Source organism: Spermophilus citellus (assembly GCF_964194105.1).
Source record: "Spermophilus citellus genome assembly, chromosome: 9".
NCBI lineage: Eukaryota > Metazoa > Chordata > Mammalia > Rodentia > Sciuridae > Spermophilus > Spermophilus citellus.
In genome coordinates, this window is record NC_138191.1 from 101,343,645 (window position 1) to 101,362,497 (window position 18,853).

At 36.5% G+C, this 18,853-nt stretch overlaps 1 protein-coding gene across 2 annotated transcripts in view; it reads left to right on the forward strand.

Annotated features, from left to right (window-relative positions):
- AGBL4 (AGBL carboxypeptidase 4) overlaps positions 1-18,853 on the forward strand; it is a gene marked incomplete at both ends in the record, with an annotated part of 1,419,693 nt that overhangs the window by 879,278 nt on the left and 521,562 nt on the right. For both annotated transcript variants that reach the window (XM_081307152.1, XM_081307151.1), the window contains one exon: positions 5,599-5,815. In XM_081307152.1, coding sequence (XP_081163278.1) covers positions 5,599-5,815 — 217 coding nt within the window. The remainder of the gene's footprint in view (positions 1-5,598; positions 5,816-18,853) is intronic.

Consider the following 18,853-nt stretch of genomic DNA (forward strand, 5'->3'; position numbering starts at 1 on the left):
GTATCTTTGTTATCAAAAATGTGGCTGGCAATGTGTAGCACTATCTATCTCCTCCCACCTCTAGTGCCCATCAGTCCCTGATAAGATGATAATATGATTAGAAACCTGGGTGTAAAAATGTGTTGCCTATATCTGAGTACTCCCTCACTCTTTCTTTCTCTCTCTCCCTGTGACTCACCAAGAGATTAGCTGTGACAAAGTGTGGAGAGAGATAAGAATGGATGTGCTAGTGACAGGAGCACTATTATAATTATTTGGCAGAAGATAATGTTGGGATTAGGAGCAGGTCCTGTTTGCCTAGGAAGAGTAGGCTTACCATATGGGCATCTGTGCCTGGCGCCTATCTGTGTCAAACACCAGAGAGCAAAAAGGAGGGGCAATGGGGGCAAGCCAGGTGATGGTTTTGATTGTTCCAGCCAAATGTAGATGAAAGGCCATGTGTTGGCCTGCATGTCAAATTAGATATTCAGCTGTCTTCATGAAGGGAAAAGGAATGAAATTTCATCTCAATTTTAAATGTACCTGGGAAGATATATGAAAGTCTGCTTCCTGCCCCTAGATAAATAAACTAGGGGAATCAGGAGACTGTAACCACAACTGTTGCATGAATTTTAGGTAGCCCAGTCTCAGTGTGATGGAAAGAATGTGTACTTACTAGTTAGATGGTAGTGTACATCAAATAGGAAGCACACTATTGACATACCAGAGGCACTTAATACATGTTGCTTCCTTTGGGAGTATCTGAGTGACTTCATGATACCCTTGTTTTGCATATCTCCTTTAGGATTTACAACCTGAAAAGACTGGTTCTTTGCTATTTCACTTTCCACTAATTTGAAGAGAAAATTTGTTTTTGCTGTTAAGGAAGACCCTGGAGTTAGAAATTATTTATTTGCATCTATGTTTTCTGTATGGTTAGAGAGGAAATTAGAACTTCTATATTCCAGGGATCCTGAGGGGAACTAAAGAATGTTGTTTTAGAGATACTTCTAAACTCCATTAGGTCCTGGGCTTCTCTTCTTCCTGTGTTCTAGTGGCTAAAACGATGCTTTGAGAATTCAGTTGATGATTTTGGGGAGAAGGCAAAGAGGATGGTAAGTGGGAGAGGAATTATTCATTCGTTTTTTAAATCATAAATTGACTCTTTCATTCAATAAGCATTTGTTGGGCTTTATTTTAGGGTCAAGCACTATACTAAGTACTGTGGATTTTGAGATGAATAAAAAATATAGCAGTGTCTAAATTAGTATGTTTGTAGTCACTAGTTTATCCTGGAGTTGCTGAGAAAGATAGTGAAGAAGAAATATTATTTGAGCTGGACCTTGCTTCTCTATATAGGGCTACACTATGTAGAAAAGTATGGTAAAGGCAATTATAGACAAAACAAAACAAACAAAAAACACATTTTAAAAGGCCAGGTGGGGGTTGAGAATATCATATATTTAGGGCATGATTCAATGTTTCACATGGAGAGAGAAAACCCTCTACATATATTAGTGGGCTGAAATTGTTTTCCCACCAATACATTCATTTTTCCAGTTCATTAACATTTTTGATGTTCTATGCAGGGCTCTGTATAGGTCCTGGAGTACCAAAGATGAACACTGTATAATCCCAGCTCCCAAGGAGAGTTCATTCTAACAATGGAAAGAAGCATACATAAGGATTGATACAATGGGATATAGAAGTACAGACAGTATGTTTGCAAACATGCTGAGTACAGACACATATATATGAATGTGCGCACACACACACACATAAGTGAATCTGAGAATGAAAGTTATAGACCCTTCCCCCCACACAAGTGGATATCCTCTTCCATTATCAGGATAGACCCAAGAGATAGACTGTTCCAAGAGATAGACCAGCCTTTATTCTAAGTCCTGAACACAGGGCTTGGAATCTTTCTGGGTCTCAGGCAGATGTTAGATTTTTTTTTAAGGTCTTCTGGAGCCACAGACACCTTCTTCTCTTAAGAAGGGGTCTTGACTCTACCTTCACTTTCAACATATTGTTAGGATAATAGGAACACTTTTGCAGGATTTTTGTGAGAAGTAAAAAAAGTTAGTGCATTAAAAAGTGCTTAGAATGGTCTAGAACACATATAGGTAGTAGTACTATAATAATTATTATCACTATTGTTATAATTTTTCATTGGGTTATCTCAAACTCTCTTTATTAAGTGGAATCAGAAGTTGCCTTGACTAGCCAAACATCAAGTACAGGAATTTTCATTATGAAATCCCTTAAAGCTTCTCATGCCCTATTCTCCCATAAGGCTAGCCCCTCTACTTTCTCTTCAGCAGAATATTGAAGTGCCCCTACTTATACTGAGCTCAAAATGACTCTTATTTTCATCTCTTCATTGCTTTTTTTAAATAAACAAGTATTGTTGGAGAACTCTCTGTGCCATCACAAGAAAGACAGGAAAGATACAGTTCCTACGGTCAAGAAGCCTATATTCCCTGAAAAAAATATCCAAATAGCCATTTAATTTTGTAGCTCATTTTAAGAGACCCACCAAGTGACAAAATTCTTTTCTTATATCATTTTTCAAAGTACAAAACAATTAATGAAGACTGGAGAGTCAAGGAAAGCTTTAGAGAGGAAGTATGTTAAATGATAGGTGTTTATATATTCTTTTATTTATTGATTAATTAGTTCATTTGTAAAATACAAAATATTTTAAAACATACAAATATGTTCATTTTTAAAATATATGAATTGACCATAAGTTGCACCTATGGTAGGAATTCACCAAACAGGCAAAATTGTGGGAGAGGCAATCCCAGTGGAAGAAAGATCAAGCATAAAGATGTGGAGACACAGCCCACGGTTGTGGTAGGGAGTTGTGAATAGATCAATATGAATAAAGCATAGGGGTCAAGAAGAGAGAGATGGGTGCTAGTGCCTGAATCACAGGGAGATCAGAGGGAGTTTTCTGGGCCAAACTTAAATGAGAAGAAATAGAATTGTTTGAAGGGTTTTCAGTGAAAGACTAGATTTTTCAGAAGTAGAGGTAAGGCTCTGAGTTAAGTGGCAAAAGGAAAAAGATGGTGGCAGAATACCATAGAGATTGTGAACATAGACTTTTGAGGCACCCTTGCCTAGGCTCTGCTGCTCACTAACCTTGTAATCTCAGGGAAATTTTTACTTTTCTGAGTTTTGATTTTCTTGTCCGCATGAAGTGGATATTAATAACCCCCAGCTCATAAGGTTATCATGAGGATTAAATGATAAGGGATATAAAACACTTAACACAATGCCCGAGACATAATGAAAATATAATAAGAAAAAGAAGATAAAAACCAGAAGTGCATTCTAAATAAGAGAGGTTTGTCCTCTATAATCCCAACCCTCCGTTTTCCTTTTTTTTTTTCCTTGCATTACTTGAAAGTCTTGATGAATTTGGCCTGCTGAGCCCTTCTCAAATGAATTTCCGTTTGTACCATTGGCAGAGTCTGGAAAATTTAAGCCCTGAGCAGCTTCTCAGCTTCCCTGAGTGATTACCCCAGGGCCCAATACCTCTACCCTGTCTGCTAATCAGGTTAGGCATTCCAACTCACCCAGGAGAGGAGCTGGGACAGCTGCGGGCAGTAGATAAATTTTCCTGATAGTACACAATCAAATTCAGTGGAGACGGCAGGATTAGTCCAGTTGCTAAATTTGGCTAGAAGAGGAGAAAACTAGGATGATTGAATTTAAAGCATGGATCCTGATTGGATGTTCTGGTAAATTAAGAGTTGAATACAGTGTCATAACCTGAGAAACTTAATGATTGTTGAAACCACCTGTATAGGAAAACATGCTCACGCTGGGCTCCAGGAGACTTGGACTAAGATATCTGTGTCAGGGGCTGAAGTGACTATCATAGACATGGCTGGAGACCTCAAGGCCACTTTCATTGGAATTTTCATAAATACAAATCTGAACCCCTTAGCTGAGACTTTTCTGCCAGCCTCACTTTCTTGCATCTTTAGCCACCTTGCAAATGTAGAGCATTGTGTATTCTTTGTTTTCTCTTCTCTGCACTGGTCAGTTGTTCTCTCTCTACTTTTCACTTTTCACTACTTTCTTTCCTCTCCCAAACTTTCTGCTTTTCACTTTGTCCTCTGGAATACAGCTCCATGGGTAATAATCTCTTTTAGTCCACCACTTCCTTTCCTTTATCCTTTGTCTTAACCACACTGTGTTTGGTGTACAATAGTTAAAGGTGTGCTGAATAAACCAGGTAAGGCCTGACATCCTCATTCTCTCTCTCTCTCTCTCTCTCTCTCTCTCTCTCTCTCTCTCTCTCGGTGGCGGGTACCAGGGATTGAACTCAAGGGCACTTGACCACTGAGCCACACTCCAGCCCTAGCTTAGCACCTAGCTTTTGCTGAGGCTGGCTTTGAACTCATGCCTCAGCCTCCCAAGCCATTGGAATTATAGGTGTGCGCCACTGCTCCCAGCAGGCCTGACTTTCTTGAAGGATGTTACTTCTCCTATTGCCTGCTTGGGAAGTACCCCCACATTTAAAGAATCAGGAGGAAATGACTTCTTCTCACTCCATAAACACCCTTCTGGTCACTGTTTCTCTATTTCATCATTGGTAGCTCTTGAATTTCAAAGTAGGAAGATTTTGGGTAGCAATCTGGTTAGGAGGAGTGCCTTGGGGATTTCTATTAAAACTATGTTGGCTTTATAAGGAGATTGCTATTTATATGTTTATTTGCAGTGGCTTGGGGATGGATAAAGGCTAAATGAACTATATTGGTGGGCCTAAGTATACTCCTAGACAACTTTTGGCACTACCACTGAGGTTTATAGGAAAAGCCCTATTTCCATTTTAAACTTTTGCTGGGTATCTACCATTCCATCTTCTTCCTTGACACTTTCAGGTTCTTGCTCATTTTACACTGATGGTCTACCTCTTCATCCCCTTTTTTCTAATAATAAAATATTAAAATATTTAAATCTAATATAATAAAATATGTGGACAAATATCCATGCTATGTAATCTCTGTTCTTCCACAGAAATCCCATGACCTGACTTCCTACCTAGCCATTTAAGCAGCCTTAGAAAGATAAAAGATTCTGTAAAATCATTAGCATGTTATAATTTTTTTATATCTATTACTTAGCACATTTCTCCAGGCTGCTATATCTGGAAGCAGAACCATTCTTGTTATTCTTGATCTTATCTCTATACTTTCCCCCTCACACCTTCCTTCATGTGCTTCTATCCCCTTGTCTTCTCAATGAAACGCCAAGCCCCTGCAGGTGAGTCTTAATCCTTCACTCACAGTGCCAGCATTTCTCAGAAGCATCTCTGTCTATAAGGAACTTCCAAACCTATCTAAGACTTACGGAGCAATTAAAATAAAGCAAGAGTTCTACAAATTATGTGAGCTGAGATGGGCTGGGGCTGCCCATGTAGAATCACAGTACTAACACATTCAGCTCTGGTTTTGACTCTGTGTTATGTTATTTTCCTACCCCCACTGCCTTGGATTTTTGTTGTTAGTTTTTCTCCTAGACATTCATTCCTATTTGTTACCTTTTGAAGCTTGAACTACTATTTGATATGCCCAACTTTCTTTCTTTGTATTTTTTTAGGCAAAGGCTGCCACCTAAAAATGTTTATTACTATCGATGTCCGGACCATAAAAAGAATTATGTGATGTCCTTCGCATTCTGTTTTGACCGAGAAGAAGATATTTACCAGTTTGCTTACTGCTACCCATATACATACACGCGCTTCCAGCATTACCTCGATGGCCTGCAAAAAAGAAACATGGATTACTTCTTTCGGGAGCAGCTGGGCCAGAGCGTGGTAAGGCCAGTGCCAGGTTTGGGATACCTATTTTAGAAACAGGCAACCTTGGAGTTGGGACTTAGCGATGGGTTTTTAAAGAATTCAAATAATGAATAGTACATTGTAGATAGTATGTTGTGAAAGTTTTAATAATTTAAATATATTAAGTAACAATATAGTTACATATTCATAACCTAATAATTATTACCTAATAGCTACAGATCTAATAATTAATATAGCTAATGGTTTTAAATACTATTTAATTAGTTTTATTATTATTATATGTAGTTATTATTATTTCATTAGGTTTTTTTTCATTGCTATTTCAGGAAGTAACAGAATAAGATATGAGAAAGATGGCTCTGCCTCCCTCTTTTACTTAAAAGAATTCTTATGATCATACTGGGTTCACAAAAATCCAGGATAATCTCATTTCAGGATCTTTAATTTAATCACATCTGTAAAGTACCTTTTATTATGTCAAATAACATATTCACAGGATCTGGGAATTGGGACGCAGACACCTTGTAGGGGTGGGTATGCATCAGTTTGCCTGACACATCTTCTTGTATTTTTCCCTCTTTCCTGCTCAGACTAGAATCTGAAATTGTTCCTTTCATTGATTTAATAGGTTCTGCTCTTTGTTCAGTAATACTTTTGTTGCTAATAAAGAATAAGTAGGTGATAATTTGGTTTTAAATATCACTCTCTAAAAAGTGTGTAATGGGCTCCTCAAATGACATATGGACCAGTCTTTAAAGGTTCTAAATAAAGATAGTGATGGAATAGGCAGAAGATACTATACTACGGATTTTGATATATATTGGTGGAGGAGATGGACTTTTCCTAGTAACTGGGTTCCATCTAGAAGTGGATCCTGTTTCTAAATAAATCCAGGATACTCAAGACACTTAAGTGAAGAAGGCATGTTTGTGGCTTAGGTACTCACAAGTCAAATTTGATCATGATAATATTCTTCTATTCTAGAGTTCTCTATACACTAAGATTTTGCTAAATATCTTCACTCTACTCCAACCTTCTTCCCAACAAGTCTTCTAGTAAATACCATTTGTATCTGGTACTTACATGTTTTGAACTAAAAATTGGGACACATGGTATAGCAGGAAACAGATGGTAACCTCAAATTAGGATAATTTGAGGAAGTTTTAATAAGTGGTCTATTTGCAATGTGTAGGCAGTTTATAGGAAAATCAGAAGACACAGTGAAGTTTCCTATGGCTAATAACAGGTCAAAAAGTACGAAAGGGGGAAATGATTACCAGAACCCAATTGTACAGAGTCACTTTAGTAGGCCACCTTGGGAGGAACAGTAACCTTTAGTTAAAAAATACAGTTAACCTGAGATGGTCACATAGGGAGGAAGCTGAGAAAATTAAACAAAATCATGCATTGCTTGACCAAGAGGAAATGTTTTGAGAAATGCATTCTTAGGTAATTCCATTATCATGTGAACATCATAAAGTCTACTTACACAAACCAAGATGACTGTGGCATAACTAAGTGATATAATCTTTTGGGAACACCAGCATAAATGTGGTCTGTCATTGACCAAAATATTATGCCACTTCAATGTTCATATTCTTTCTTTTCTCACCTCTCTCTGATCTCCTCCTACGGGTCCCTATTGTCCAACCGAACTAGAAGCCAGAAGTTAGGAAAGTCTATTGAGGTAACCCATACAGATCATCATTCTAGGGCAAAGAAAAGTGTGGAGAAGGGACAACAGTAGACTTAGAGGGTGAAAACAGAACATATTAGACACACTAAGTCTAACCAACAATATATTACTAGAGACATTATTTGAGATGGGACTATCAGAGAAATTCTGAGATTAATATTTGCCAGATATGGGAATTAATATATAATTTAAGACAATGAGTTCATTCAACACTCATGGCTTTTAAGGACAGACTCTGTATAGTTCACTCTTGCTTCCACCCAAATCCCCTCCTGAATGGCTCTAATGTGCACACTGAATGGTTATTGAGTGAATGATTGAATTAATGAAAGAATAAATTAAATTTTATGTCTGGAGGCAGTGTGAAGAGCTGAAAGCAACAGAAAGTTGATAAGAGGTATAATAATATAAGTTAAGTTTCTATTAAAAATATACAAATAATCTAAAATAGCAGCAACTTAACCCAGATCATTTATTTCTTTTCAATGTAAAAGTCTGGATATATGCAGTGCACAGCTAATATTGAGGATCTGCTCCTTGAAAGCCTCGGAAAATCAGGTTCTTTCAGCTTTCTTCTCTGCTGTCTCTGGGATTTAGCTCTCATTCTCATGATCCAATGTGGAATTCTATCATGGCACCCAGGTTCTAGGCATTAGGAGGAAGGAAGTGGGGAAGAGAAAAAAAGTAGTTGTATGGTACTATAACTTAACAGAACTGTTATCCACATTTAAGTATAAGAAATCCTTATACTTGAGTGGCCATGTCTCTTTTCAAAATTTGTGTTTCTATGGCTATGGAGAAGAATTGATATTGAGGACAGCTTTACATCTCTGTCCCTGGAAACTTGAATTCTGCTTCCAGCTCTAATACGAAACTACTTGTATTATCTTGAATGTTATACCCCCTTCTGAGGACATTTTTTTTTCAACCTGTATTGGATTTGAATCAAGGTCCTCAAATTATTCTTTATGGATATCTGCAGATAGAAAAAAAATAGTTTGAGACTTTTGTCTTACTTCAGACCCTGTGAGAGGCACTGTACAGATATATAACAAGGTTATATAAGTCTTGATATATTGCCAGAAATGTATTCTCTGTACCAGAGGAAATAAGATATACTCAAACAGCTATACTGTTTTAAAAAGTGAATAATTAAGGAGCTCATGAATTGTTTAAAAAGTTAATGTTCAGAATAAATATCATGGAGAAGATGAGTTTTAAACCAAATCTTGATAGGATTACTAAATACAGAGTTGGAGAGAAGCTCCCGAAAGCAAGAGAAGCCAGAGACAATGTGTGGTAGTTGTTTAGAAGTCTAGTTTGATAGGAATAGGGCATTCATATTGAGGAGCCCTAGAAGATTAGGATATACTTAAGGATTGGAGCCAAAATCTTGGAAAGCCTTCATTGTCACCTTGGCTGTGACCTTCATTTAGATTCAATATGAATATATCAGTTCTATTACTGTGTATATACTATTATATTTATTCTCACTATAGTTTTATGGGGTGGGAAGAATTGTCCCAGGGAGTAAATAAGGCTAAAAAGTCACTTTGCTAAGTCCTCATGACTAGTTCATATCAGGGCCAAGTTTCAAACTCCTAGATTCTAACACCATGTCCTGGCCCTTTCACGGGCACACGGAAATCCAATATACTTTTGAGAAAGAGATTCACCTTAGCCATCTTAAGAAAGTAAATTGAATGGATGTTCAAGGTCCACCTATGCCAGCAAAGTAGATTGAAGAAGTTCTGTGGGTTGGTTCAATTCCCTTGTTCTGGGCCTCAAAGCAGATATCAGAGATGTTAAACCTTTCTAGACAATTCTGAGTTACCAGGGCATTCAATATGGTTTATATCTGAAGGCACAACTATAATTAGTTAATCCTCATTCCAATTTATAAGGAAGATAATTACAACTGGGAAGGCTAACGATGCCAAAAAGGAGGTCTAGGGAGGAGAGGCAGGAAGCAAGATTTTGAATTTTTAGTGTTTGAACCATTAATCACCATGGTCATATCTGTTACTACTAATTATATCGTCCAAAAGTAGCCTCTTTTAATCCCACCAAAGCTACTTTGAATATGCACTGAAACTATGATCTAATATTTAGGATAAAAATATCAAGGGAAAGATCTTTTTGTTGTTATAGTTTTAATAGCTTTATTGTGGTATAATTTACATACCTCTTGTAAGGGTACAATTTTATGATTTTTAGCAAGTGTATAGAGTTCCGCAATTATCTCTACAACTGGTGTTAGAATATTTCAGTCATACCAGTAAGTTTTCTTGATAATATCCACTTCTACTCCCAGTCTTGGGTAACTATATTCTGATTTCTGAACATTTAATTTTATATTTCTGAACATTTAATATAAATGGAATTATATAATATATTATCATATTTTACATCTTGCATCTTTCATGTAGCATTGTATTTTTGAGGTTTATCCATGTTGTAGCATATATCAGTAGTTCATTCATTTTAGTGCTGAAAAGTAGTCCACTGAGAAGACATACCATATTTTTTTAACCATTCTCCATTTTGTAGATATTTGGTTTGGTTTATGAGTAATGCTGTTATGAACATTAATGTACTATATTTGAGTGGACATATATTTACATTTTGGGGGTAGATTTTTAAGAGTAGAATTTTTGAATTATTGTAACTTTATGTACAACTTTTTTAAAAGATCAAACTGGGTAGTTGTGACATTTTACATTCCCTTTTTCTTTTTTTGGCACCAGGGGTTGAACTCAGGGGTCCTCAACCACTGAGCCACATTCCTATTTTGTATTTTATTTAGAGACAGGGTCTCACTGAGTTGCTTACTGCCTCACCATTGCTGAGGTTGGCTTTGAACTTGAGATCCTCCTGCCTCAGCCTCCCAAGCCGTTAGAATTACAGGCATGCACCACCAGGCCTAACACATTTTACATTCTTATCAGCAATGAGGAGAATTACAGATGATTACCAACACTTAGAATTGTCTATATTTTTATTATAGCCATTTCAACATGTGTGTGTGGTGGAAACTCATTGTGCTTTTAATTCATATTGCCCTAGTGACTAATTATGTCAGTCATCTTCTAATGTGCCATTCATAAATCAATGTAAATTAAAAAATCATCATCAACATTCATAAAAAATCATCTTATTTGCTATTCAAAATATTCTTTAGTGAAGTATCAATTCAAATCTGTTGCCCATTTTTTTATAAAACTGGTATTTATTTTCTTATAATTGAGCTTCAAGAGTTTTTTATATATTCTAAATTCAAGTCTTTTGCCAGATAATTGCTAACTTTGCAAATATTTTCCCCAATCTATTCCTTTCTTTTAATTCATTCTCTTGACAATGTCTTTTAAATAATACAAGTTTTTAATTTTGAAGTCCAGTTTATCAATATTTTCTCTTATGGATCATGCTTTCAACATTGTATTGAATTACTTTGCCCAAGTTAAAATTTTCTCATTTTTCTCCCCAAACGTTTTGTAGTTGTACCTTACATTTAAATCTGTAACTCATTTTGAATATTTTTATATATGGCATGAGGTCAAGGCCTATGTTTATTTATTTGCATATAAATGTCCAATTGTTCTAGCACTTTGTTGAAAAGACTAGTTTTACCTGTGAGTAGACATCATTTGCTCTGATGCCTCTGCTCTTTTTTTTTTTAATATTACTTTTTTCAGAGTGGTTTTAGGTTCACTGCAAAATTGAGAGGAAGAAATAGAAACTTCCTATATATTTCCTGCTCTTACACATGCATAGTCTTCCCCATTATCAACATCTGCCACCAGAGTGGTACATTTGCTACAGATGATAAGCCCATGTTGACACATCATTATCACTCAGGCTACACCATTAACATTAGGGTTTGTTCTTATTATACATTCTATAGGTTCAGACAAATTTATAATGACATATATTCACTGTCTGAATGTACATCATCTAGTTTCACTGCCCATAAAACTACTCTGTATTCTGTCTATTCACCCCCTCCTCCCCTGAACCCCTGGCAGCCACTTCTCTTTTTAATATTCCCTTAGTTTTGCCTTTTCCAGAATGTCATTCAGTTAGAAATTTTTTTAAAAAGATTTTTTTAAAGATGGACACAATATCTTTATTTATTTTAAACTTTGTTTTATTTGCTTATTTTTATGTGGTGCTGAGGATCAAACCCAGTGCCTCACAGTGTGAGGCAAGTGCTCTATTGCTGAGCTATAACCCCAGTTCCCCGGTTAGAATTTTCACGGTCTTTTAAAAATTGGTTTCTTCCACTTAATAATACATATTTAAGTTTCTTTCATAACTATTTGTGGTTTCATAGCTCATTCCCCTTTAGCACTAAGTAATATTGCACATTCTTGATTTATTTACCAACCTTCTGGAGGTTTATTTATCCCCCTTCTGAAGGACATCTTAGTTTCTTCCAAGTTTGGGCAGTTATAGAGAAAGATGCTATATGCATGCTGGTTTTCATGTGGATATACATTTCAACTCATTTGGGTAAATACCATGGAGCATGGCTTCTGGATTATATGGTAAGGGTATATTTAGTTTTGTAAGAAACTGCGAAACAAAATGGCTGTACCATTTTGCATTCCTACAGTAAAGAATGAGAGTTCCTGTTACTGTATCTTCTTTTTGGCATTTGGTATGTCAGTATTCTTGCTTTGGGGCATACTACAAGGCAAGCAATGGTATTTACTTGTTTAAATTTACATTTACCTGATGGCATATGATGTGGAGCATCTTTTCATATGCTTATTTCCCATCTGTGTATCTTGTCTGGAAAGGTATTTGGTAAGGTCTTTGGCTCATTTTTTAATTGACTTGTTTGTTTTCTTATTGTTGAATTTCATTCAGTTTGTTTTGTCTTTGCTATTTCAAGTCAATCCAGTGTAAATTAATGGTCAGCTATGATAGGTTTGAGGTTGTACTTACTTCACTTCAGCCAGTAAGGTGTCCATCCTCTGCCAATGAATCTGTGTGTGGATAGAGGAGCATATTCAAAATTTAGGCAAGTTTCCAGTCTTCCCTGGTTTTCACTTTCCCTTTCATGTTCTGTTTCCTGTGTGTATATGTGCAACCTCAAGTCAGGTCACAAGTCTAGCTGGCTTGGGTCTTCTTTGGTCTCTGCTGATTCTTCACCTATCCTTATCCAGAAATGTGCTTGCTCTAGTTATATGATCATGACTTCTCTTCAATCTTCATCCTATAATGCTGCTGGGTGTGAGTACTGCCCACCTCTCCAAATTGAGTGAGTTCTTTTCTCTTGGCAGGGAAGCAGCTTCTCCTCTCAGCCTGCCCTGCCCTAATAGAACCTTGCACTCTCCAAGCTTGCGGAATTTGGAGTAGAACAGGCTATAACAGAATAGTTTCCTATTTTTTTGTGTGTTTGTGTGTGTGTGTGTGTGTGTGTGTGTGTGCGCGCGCGCGCTGGGGATTGAACTCAGGGACTTGTGCATGAGAGGCAAGCACTCTACCAACTGAGTTATATCCCCAGTCAGTTTCACATTTTTATTACCTAAAATTCAGCAGTTTTTCAAGCATAATAGTTTTGAGACTATTGTGTAGCTTTGGTCTGTTTTCAAAGCACTGATGACTGGTGTCTCAATTTTGCTTAGCTTTATTTTTGCTTTTTGAGGACGGGATTTACCAGACTTTCCATTCTGATATAACTAGTAGCGGATTCTTTTTTCTTTCCACAGTTTTTATTGGTGCAGTATAGTTGTACATAATAGTGGGATAGAAGTGGATTTTAGCTAAAAAATATTTATGAAATTTTAAATTTATAGCTATTTTACTGTCAGACATAGAAAAATATGGTATCATTTTCATATTCATACATTAGGTTTTAAACCATATACATTTGATACTATAAGACAATAAATATGCTACTAATTTTATATATCATTGAACTAATTAGACAGACTTTATAACTGAGAGACTGCATATGTGTGTGTGCATGCAGATGTGCTAAAAACATTAGAGGTAGAGAGCCATTCCTACACTTAAGGATATTTGCCAAGAGAAGTGTCAGCAGAACCCTGTGTGATGGACATACCTATAATCCCCACAAGGAAGGAGGCTGAGGCAATAGGATTCCAATTTGGAAGCAAGCCTGGGCAACTTAGTGAGAGCCTTCCTCAAAATAAAAAAATAAAAAGGGATAGGGATATATCTCAGTAATAGAGTGCTCTTGGGTTCAATACCTAATACTAAAAAAAATGTGTCAACAAAGAAAATAATCTGATAGTATATTTTAAATAATCACTAGAAAATATGAAAATACTATTGTCTAGCCTCTTCCTTTAGTTAGCTTTGTGACCTTGGAAAAACTACTTCCCTTCTCCAGAAAGTCAGACCAGATGATTTTAAGCATTCTCCAACATAAATTATGGTTTCAGATGTTCTTGGTGTTTCCTTCAATTATATGAATATGTTTAAATCAAACATGAGTGTTATAATGGTACTTCTTAATCTGCCCTTTAATTTTAAATAATGCTTAGCATGTATCAGACCTAACACTAATGAATATTTTATTTTATTTGTGTGTATAGTTTTACATAATACTGAGATTCACTGTGATATGTTCATACATAACTCACAATTTGGTTTGTTTCATTCCCTTGTGCACACCTCTCTTCCTTCTCCAGATCTTCTTCATCTAACCTTCTGGTCTCCCATTATTTATAAGCATGTCATCCTCACAACACCCTTATTTTATGGGTAGTACTATTATTAAATGTCTACTATGTAATTAGTACTGTCTATATTCTAGGGATACAGCATTGAAAACAGGCAGAAGTTCATGCCCTCATGAAGTGTATATTATAATGGGAAGAGTAAATCAGGATAAGAGATTCATTTGGGCGGCAGGCGGTGGGGAGAAGATATAACTTAGAAGGTAGCATTTAAGTTCTGAGATATGTAATCATTATCTTCTCATTTGCATTTTTTAAAACTGAGATTTAATGAAATTAAGTAATTTTATACCTTCTGACACTGGAATTTTTTATTCTAATTTGTTATATATGAAAGCAGAATGCATTACAATTCATATTACACATATAGAGCACATTTTTTCATATCTTTGGTTGTGCACAAAATAGAGTCACAGTATTCGTGTCTTCATATATATACTTAGGGTAATGATGTCCATCTTATTCCACCATCTTTCCTACTCGCATGTCCCCTCCCTTCCCCTCCTTCCCCTCTGCCCTATCTAGAGTTCATCTATTCCTCCCATGCTCCCCCCACCAACCCCATTATGAATCAGCCTCCTCATATCAGAGAAAACATTTGGCATTTGGTTTTTTGGGTTGGCTTACTTCACTTAGCATTATATTCTCCAACTCCATCCATTTACCCACAAATGCCATGATTTTATTCTCTTCTAATGCTGGATAAATTCCATTGTGTATATATAACACATTTTTTATCTATTAATCTAATGAAGGTCATCTAGGTTGGTTCCACAGTTTAGATATTGTGAATTGTGCTGCAATAAACATTGATGTGGCTGTGTCCCTGTAGTATGCTGTTTTTAAGTCCTTTGAGCATAGGCTCAGGAGTGGGATAGCTGAGTCAAATGGGGGTTCCATTCCCAGTTTTCCAGGGAATCTCCATACCACTTTCCATATTGGCTGCACCATTTTACAGGACCACCAGCAACATATGAGTGTGCCTTTCTCCCCACATCCTCGCCAACACTTACTATTGTTTGTATTCTTAATAGCTGCCATTCCGACTCAAATAAGATGAAATCTTAGAGTAGTTTTGATTTGTATTTTTCTAATTGCTAGAGATGTTGAACATTTTTTCATGTATTTATTGATTGATTGTATATCATCTTTTGAGAAAGTCTGTTTGGTTCCTTGGCCCATTTATTGATTCGGTTGGCTCCACAGTTTAGATATTGAAATTAAACATGTGGCCTTGCATATGCTAGACAAACACTCTACCACCAAACAACAACCTTATCCCAAAAGCAATCTTGAATACTGTAAATATCTGGTGAGTATCTTCTGCCCATCAGGCTCTGTGTTGGCATCTGAAGACAGAAAGAATAATACAAAGCACATCCTATCCCTGAAAAGGGCACAATGTAGTAGACAACACAGGTATTAAAATTAATGATGCAAAGATAGTAAGGAAATTGATATAAGTAAAGCAGTAGACAGCAAAGGGGCACAAGGCAAGAAATGAAGAAAGAAGATGTCTTGAATTGAGAATCAAATGTGCCAAGAGGCTGAGATGCTTGTTGTGTTTTGATAGTGTTGTACAGTTTCATGTGACAAGAGCATGGGGTCAGTCTAAAAAAAAAAAGGAGGTATAGTAACAGGAGAAGCAGGAGAGATGGATAGAGGTCAAGTCAGGGGGGTTTTAACTGCCAAGCTAAAGAATTTGGATTCTATCTTGATTGTTGTTAGGAACCAGATAAGAAGAAATGATTTTTATGGAAATTAACCCTTCCAGATCCAGGCTGTCCCTGACTTTCCTGACTAGAAGTCAGGTTAACTCCAACCTTTCTATACAGTTGACTTTCTTTCCCACATATGTTCATTAGACAAGAGCACCAGGAGGAAAATTACTGCCAAAATCACTGTATAATATAAGAATGTAACAGCAAATACCTCAAAAAGATGGTCTTTCATGTCCTAACTCTTAAAAAAATCTCTAGAGTTGACAAAGACTAGAGAGGTCTCATTCAAAGTTAGTAAATATTTTAGTCATTTACCATGGGCAAGGGCCAAACTGTAAAGACCAGCATCTTGTCTGAACATTACAGATGTTTGACTTTTCAACCTCTGCTCACATACCTCTTGAGGCAGCCAGTTCCCTGTCCAGTGGCAAGAAAGGAGCTCCCTTCCTGTAAGTTCCTCTTTGCTTCTTGCTCCACCCTCTGGGCCCACCTTCTATATACTTGCTCTTTTAGCCATTGCTCAGGCTTGCAAAGATAGTGAGGCAGTGATCACACCCCGACAAATGTCTGCTTCTCCATACTCATCCCTCCCTTCCCCCACCCCAAGTAATTTTATGTTTATATTTCATAGTTTCAAACTTAAGATTTTTGTTGTTCTTCTTTGGGTATGATCTAGGCTATTAATTTTCTTCTTAAAGTGTTAGAGCTGAATGTAAAACTCCACAGGGGATCTAAGTATCCCACGGCCAACTGGGACTGTCTCCCTTGCTGTGGATATTAGTTTTCTAGAAATGCAACTAGAATTTACATTAAACAAAGCCTTTTTTTTACTTTTATGACTTCCTCTCTTTAATAAACTTATTTTGGAATAATTTTAGATTTGCAGAAAACTTGAAAAGATAATATAGGAAGTTTCCATAAACCTTCCACCCAGTTTGTCTAGTAGTAATGTCTTACATAATCATGAATGATTTTTCAAAGGTGAAATATTATCATTGGTACATTACTTATAAATTAAAATACAGAACTGTATACAGATTTCACCATTTTTTCCATTCATATCCTTTTGTTGTTGTTTGAGAACTCAGCCCAGGCTACCATATTAAATTATGGCAGTTTTTAAAAAGTACAATTGTGAGTCTTTTCACTTTACCGCATATGTTTTTACTTATTAGTTTTACTGTTTTATTTGAGCCTGTTGTGATCATTTTGATTCTTAGATTTTCTTATCTTTAGTATATTAGGAATTTCACTCAGAAATTGTAAACCTAATTTAGTACTTTATAAATATTAAGTCAATTACATAAGTGTTTAACAGGGAAAGACCCAAAACCAATAACAGGGACTTATACATAATACTAGAGACTTCACCCTAGACTAGAGTTGTTATATCAATTTATATTAATCTCTAGGCTTGGTTACACTACTAACCTATTAGTATAAATCAACCAAATATTCCAAAAGTTTTCTGCCTCTAAATCAATTCAATTAAGTTCAAATTAGGTTGATTTATTTTAGTATTTCTTACATACCATGTACTATGAGAGATTTAGAAATAAATGAGATGTAGTCTCCGCCCCCATTTATTTCTTCATCTTATCCATAGGATCATATATAAAGTTTTATCTAATTGCTGGTTAAATTCCATAATGAGTAAAAGATAATCATATGGAAAAGGGCAAAATTTAGAAGAAGGCTTGCTTGCTGGGAAGGGTGGAACTCTGCAGTAAGGACCATGGGAGGTAGGCATCCACACTGAGACTCCAATCCCTTCTTTTGAGATTTTAGAGTTCAGCAGTCCTCTGACTCCTGAATTAGGGAAAGGGGGATGATAGGAAGCCCTCAGCCACAGTGGATTAGATGGTATAGGGAAGATTCTGAAACCCCTGTGTTGGAAGATTTTTAGAATCTATACTATACTAGAACTATAGAAATCTGTGAAATCAGACAAAGAAGAAGAAGAAATAAAGAAACAAAACAAAACAAGAAAACAAAGCCAAATCATGAAGCCATGGTAAAGAGTTTGGAGGAGAACCTGGTCTAATCAGAGAAAGCCAGGGAACAAGAATTAGGAGGTAAGGAGAAAGAGGAGCAGGGTAACAAGGATATTTGGAAAACTGTAAGATTTTAGAGCTTGGCTGATTCTGTCAGTACTTGTATGGATTTGTGTAGAAAAGCCAGTATCTCAGAAAGAAGGTAGAAGAGGAATAATGACCTTGTGGGCTGGAAATTCAGAGAACAGAAGGTAGTACCACAGAAAAGGGCTAGAGTGGGCCAGCACAGTTCCTACCAGCATTATAACTTCAAAATAAGCTAGTCTCCTGTTATTTCTGTTCCTTCCCTTTTTTCTTTCTTCCCCTTTGAAGTAAAACATCATGGAGTTGCAGCTGGCCACATGACCAAGTAAATAGATGAAAAATAATTACATGTTTTTGGCTGAGTTTTAAATTGAATAATTGTTGGAAGTTAGTAATTTCAATTATCAGCCCCTAATCCTCTTCTCAGGAGAGTTCTGTGGACCCCCATCTGCACCAAACCTTGTCCCAATCAGACACTCTAAATTAAATGAGCTTAGGGGTTTTGGATCCCTTCCAGCAGGCCACTTCACAACTCTCCATTCTCTTGGCATAGTTTTTGCTATTCCCTCAAAAAAAAAAAGAGTCCAAATTAATTGGAGGCAGATATGTTCTCTCAGCATCTAACTGAGGGGCTTCCAGTTTACCCTCCTAATTGTAAATGGTTCATCCATTCCAAACCTCAGCCCTGGGTGAATAAGGGCTTGGGAATAAAGATGCTGGGAATGGTAACCCTTGGTTCACGCTCTGATAGGAAACAGAGGCATATGGCTGAAGTTACCAAAGCCAATTCAGACTACCACATAGCTGTTTTCCTTTCTGACTTGCCTAGTTCGATGAGGCATTAC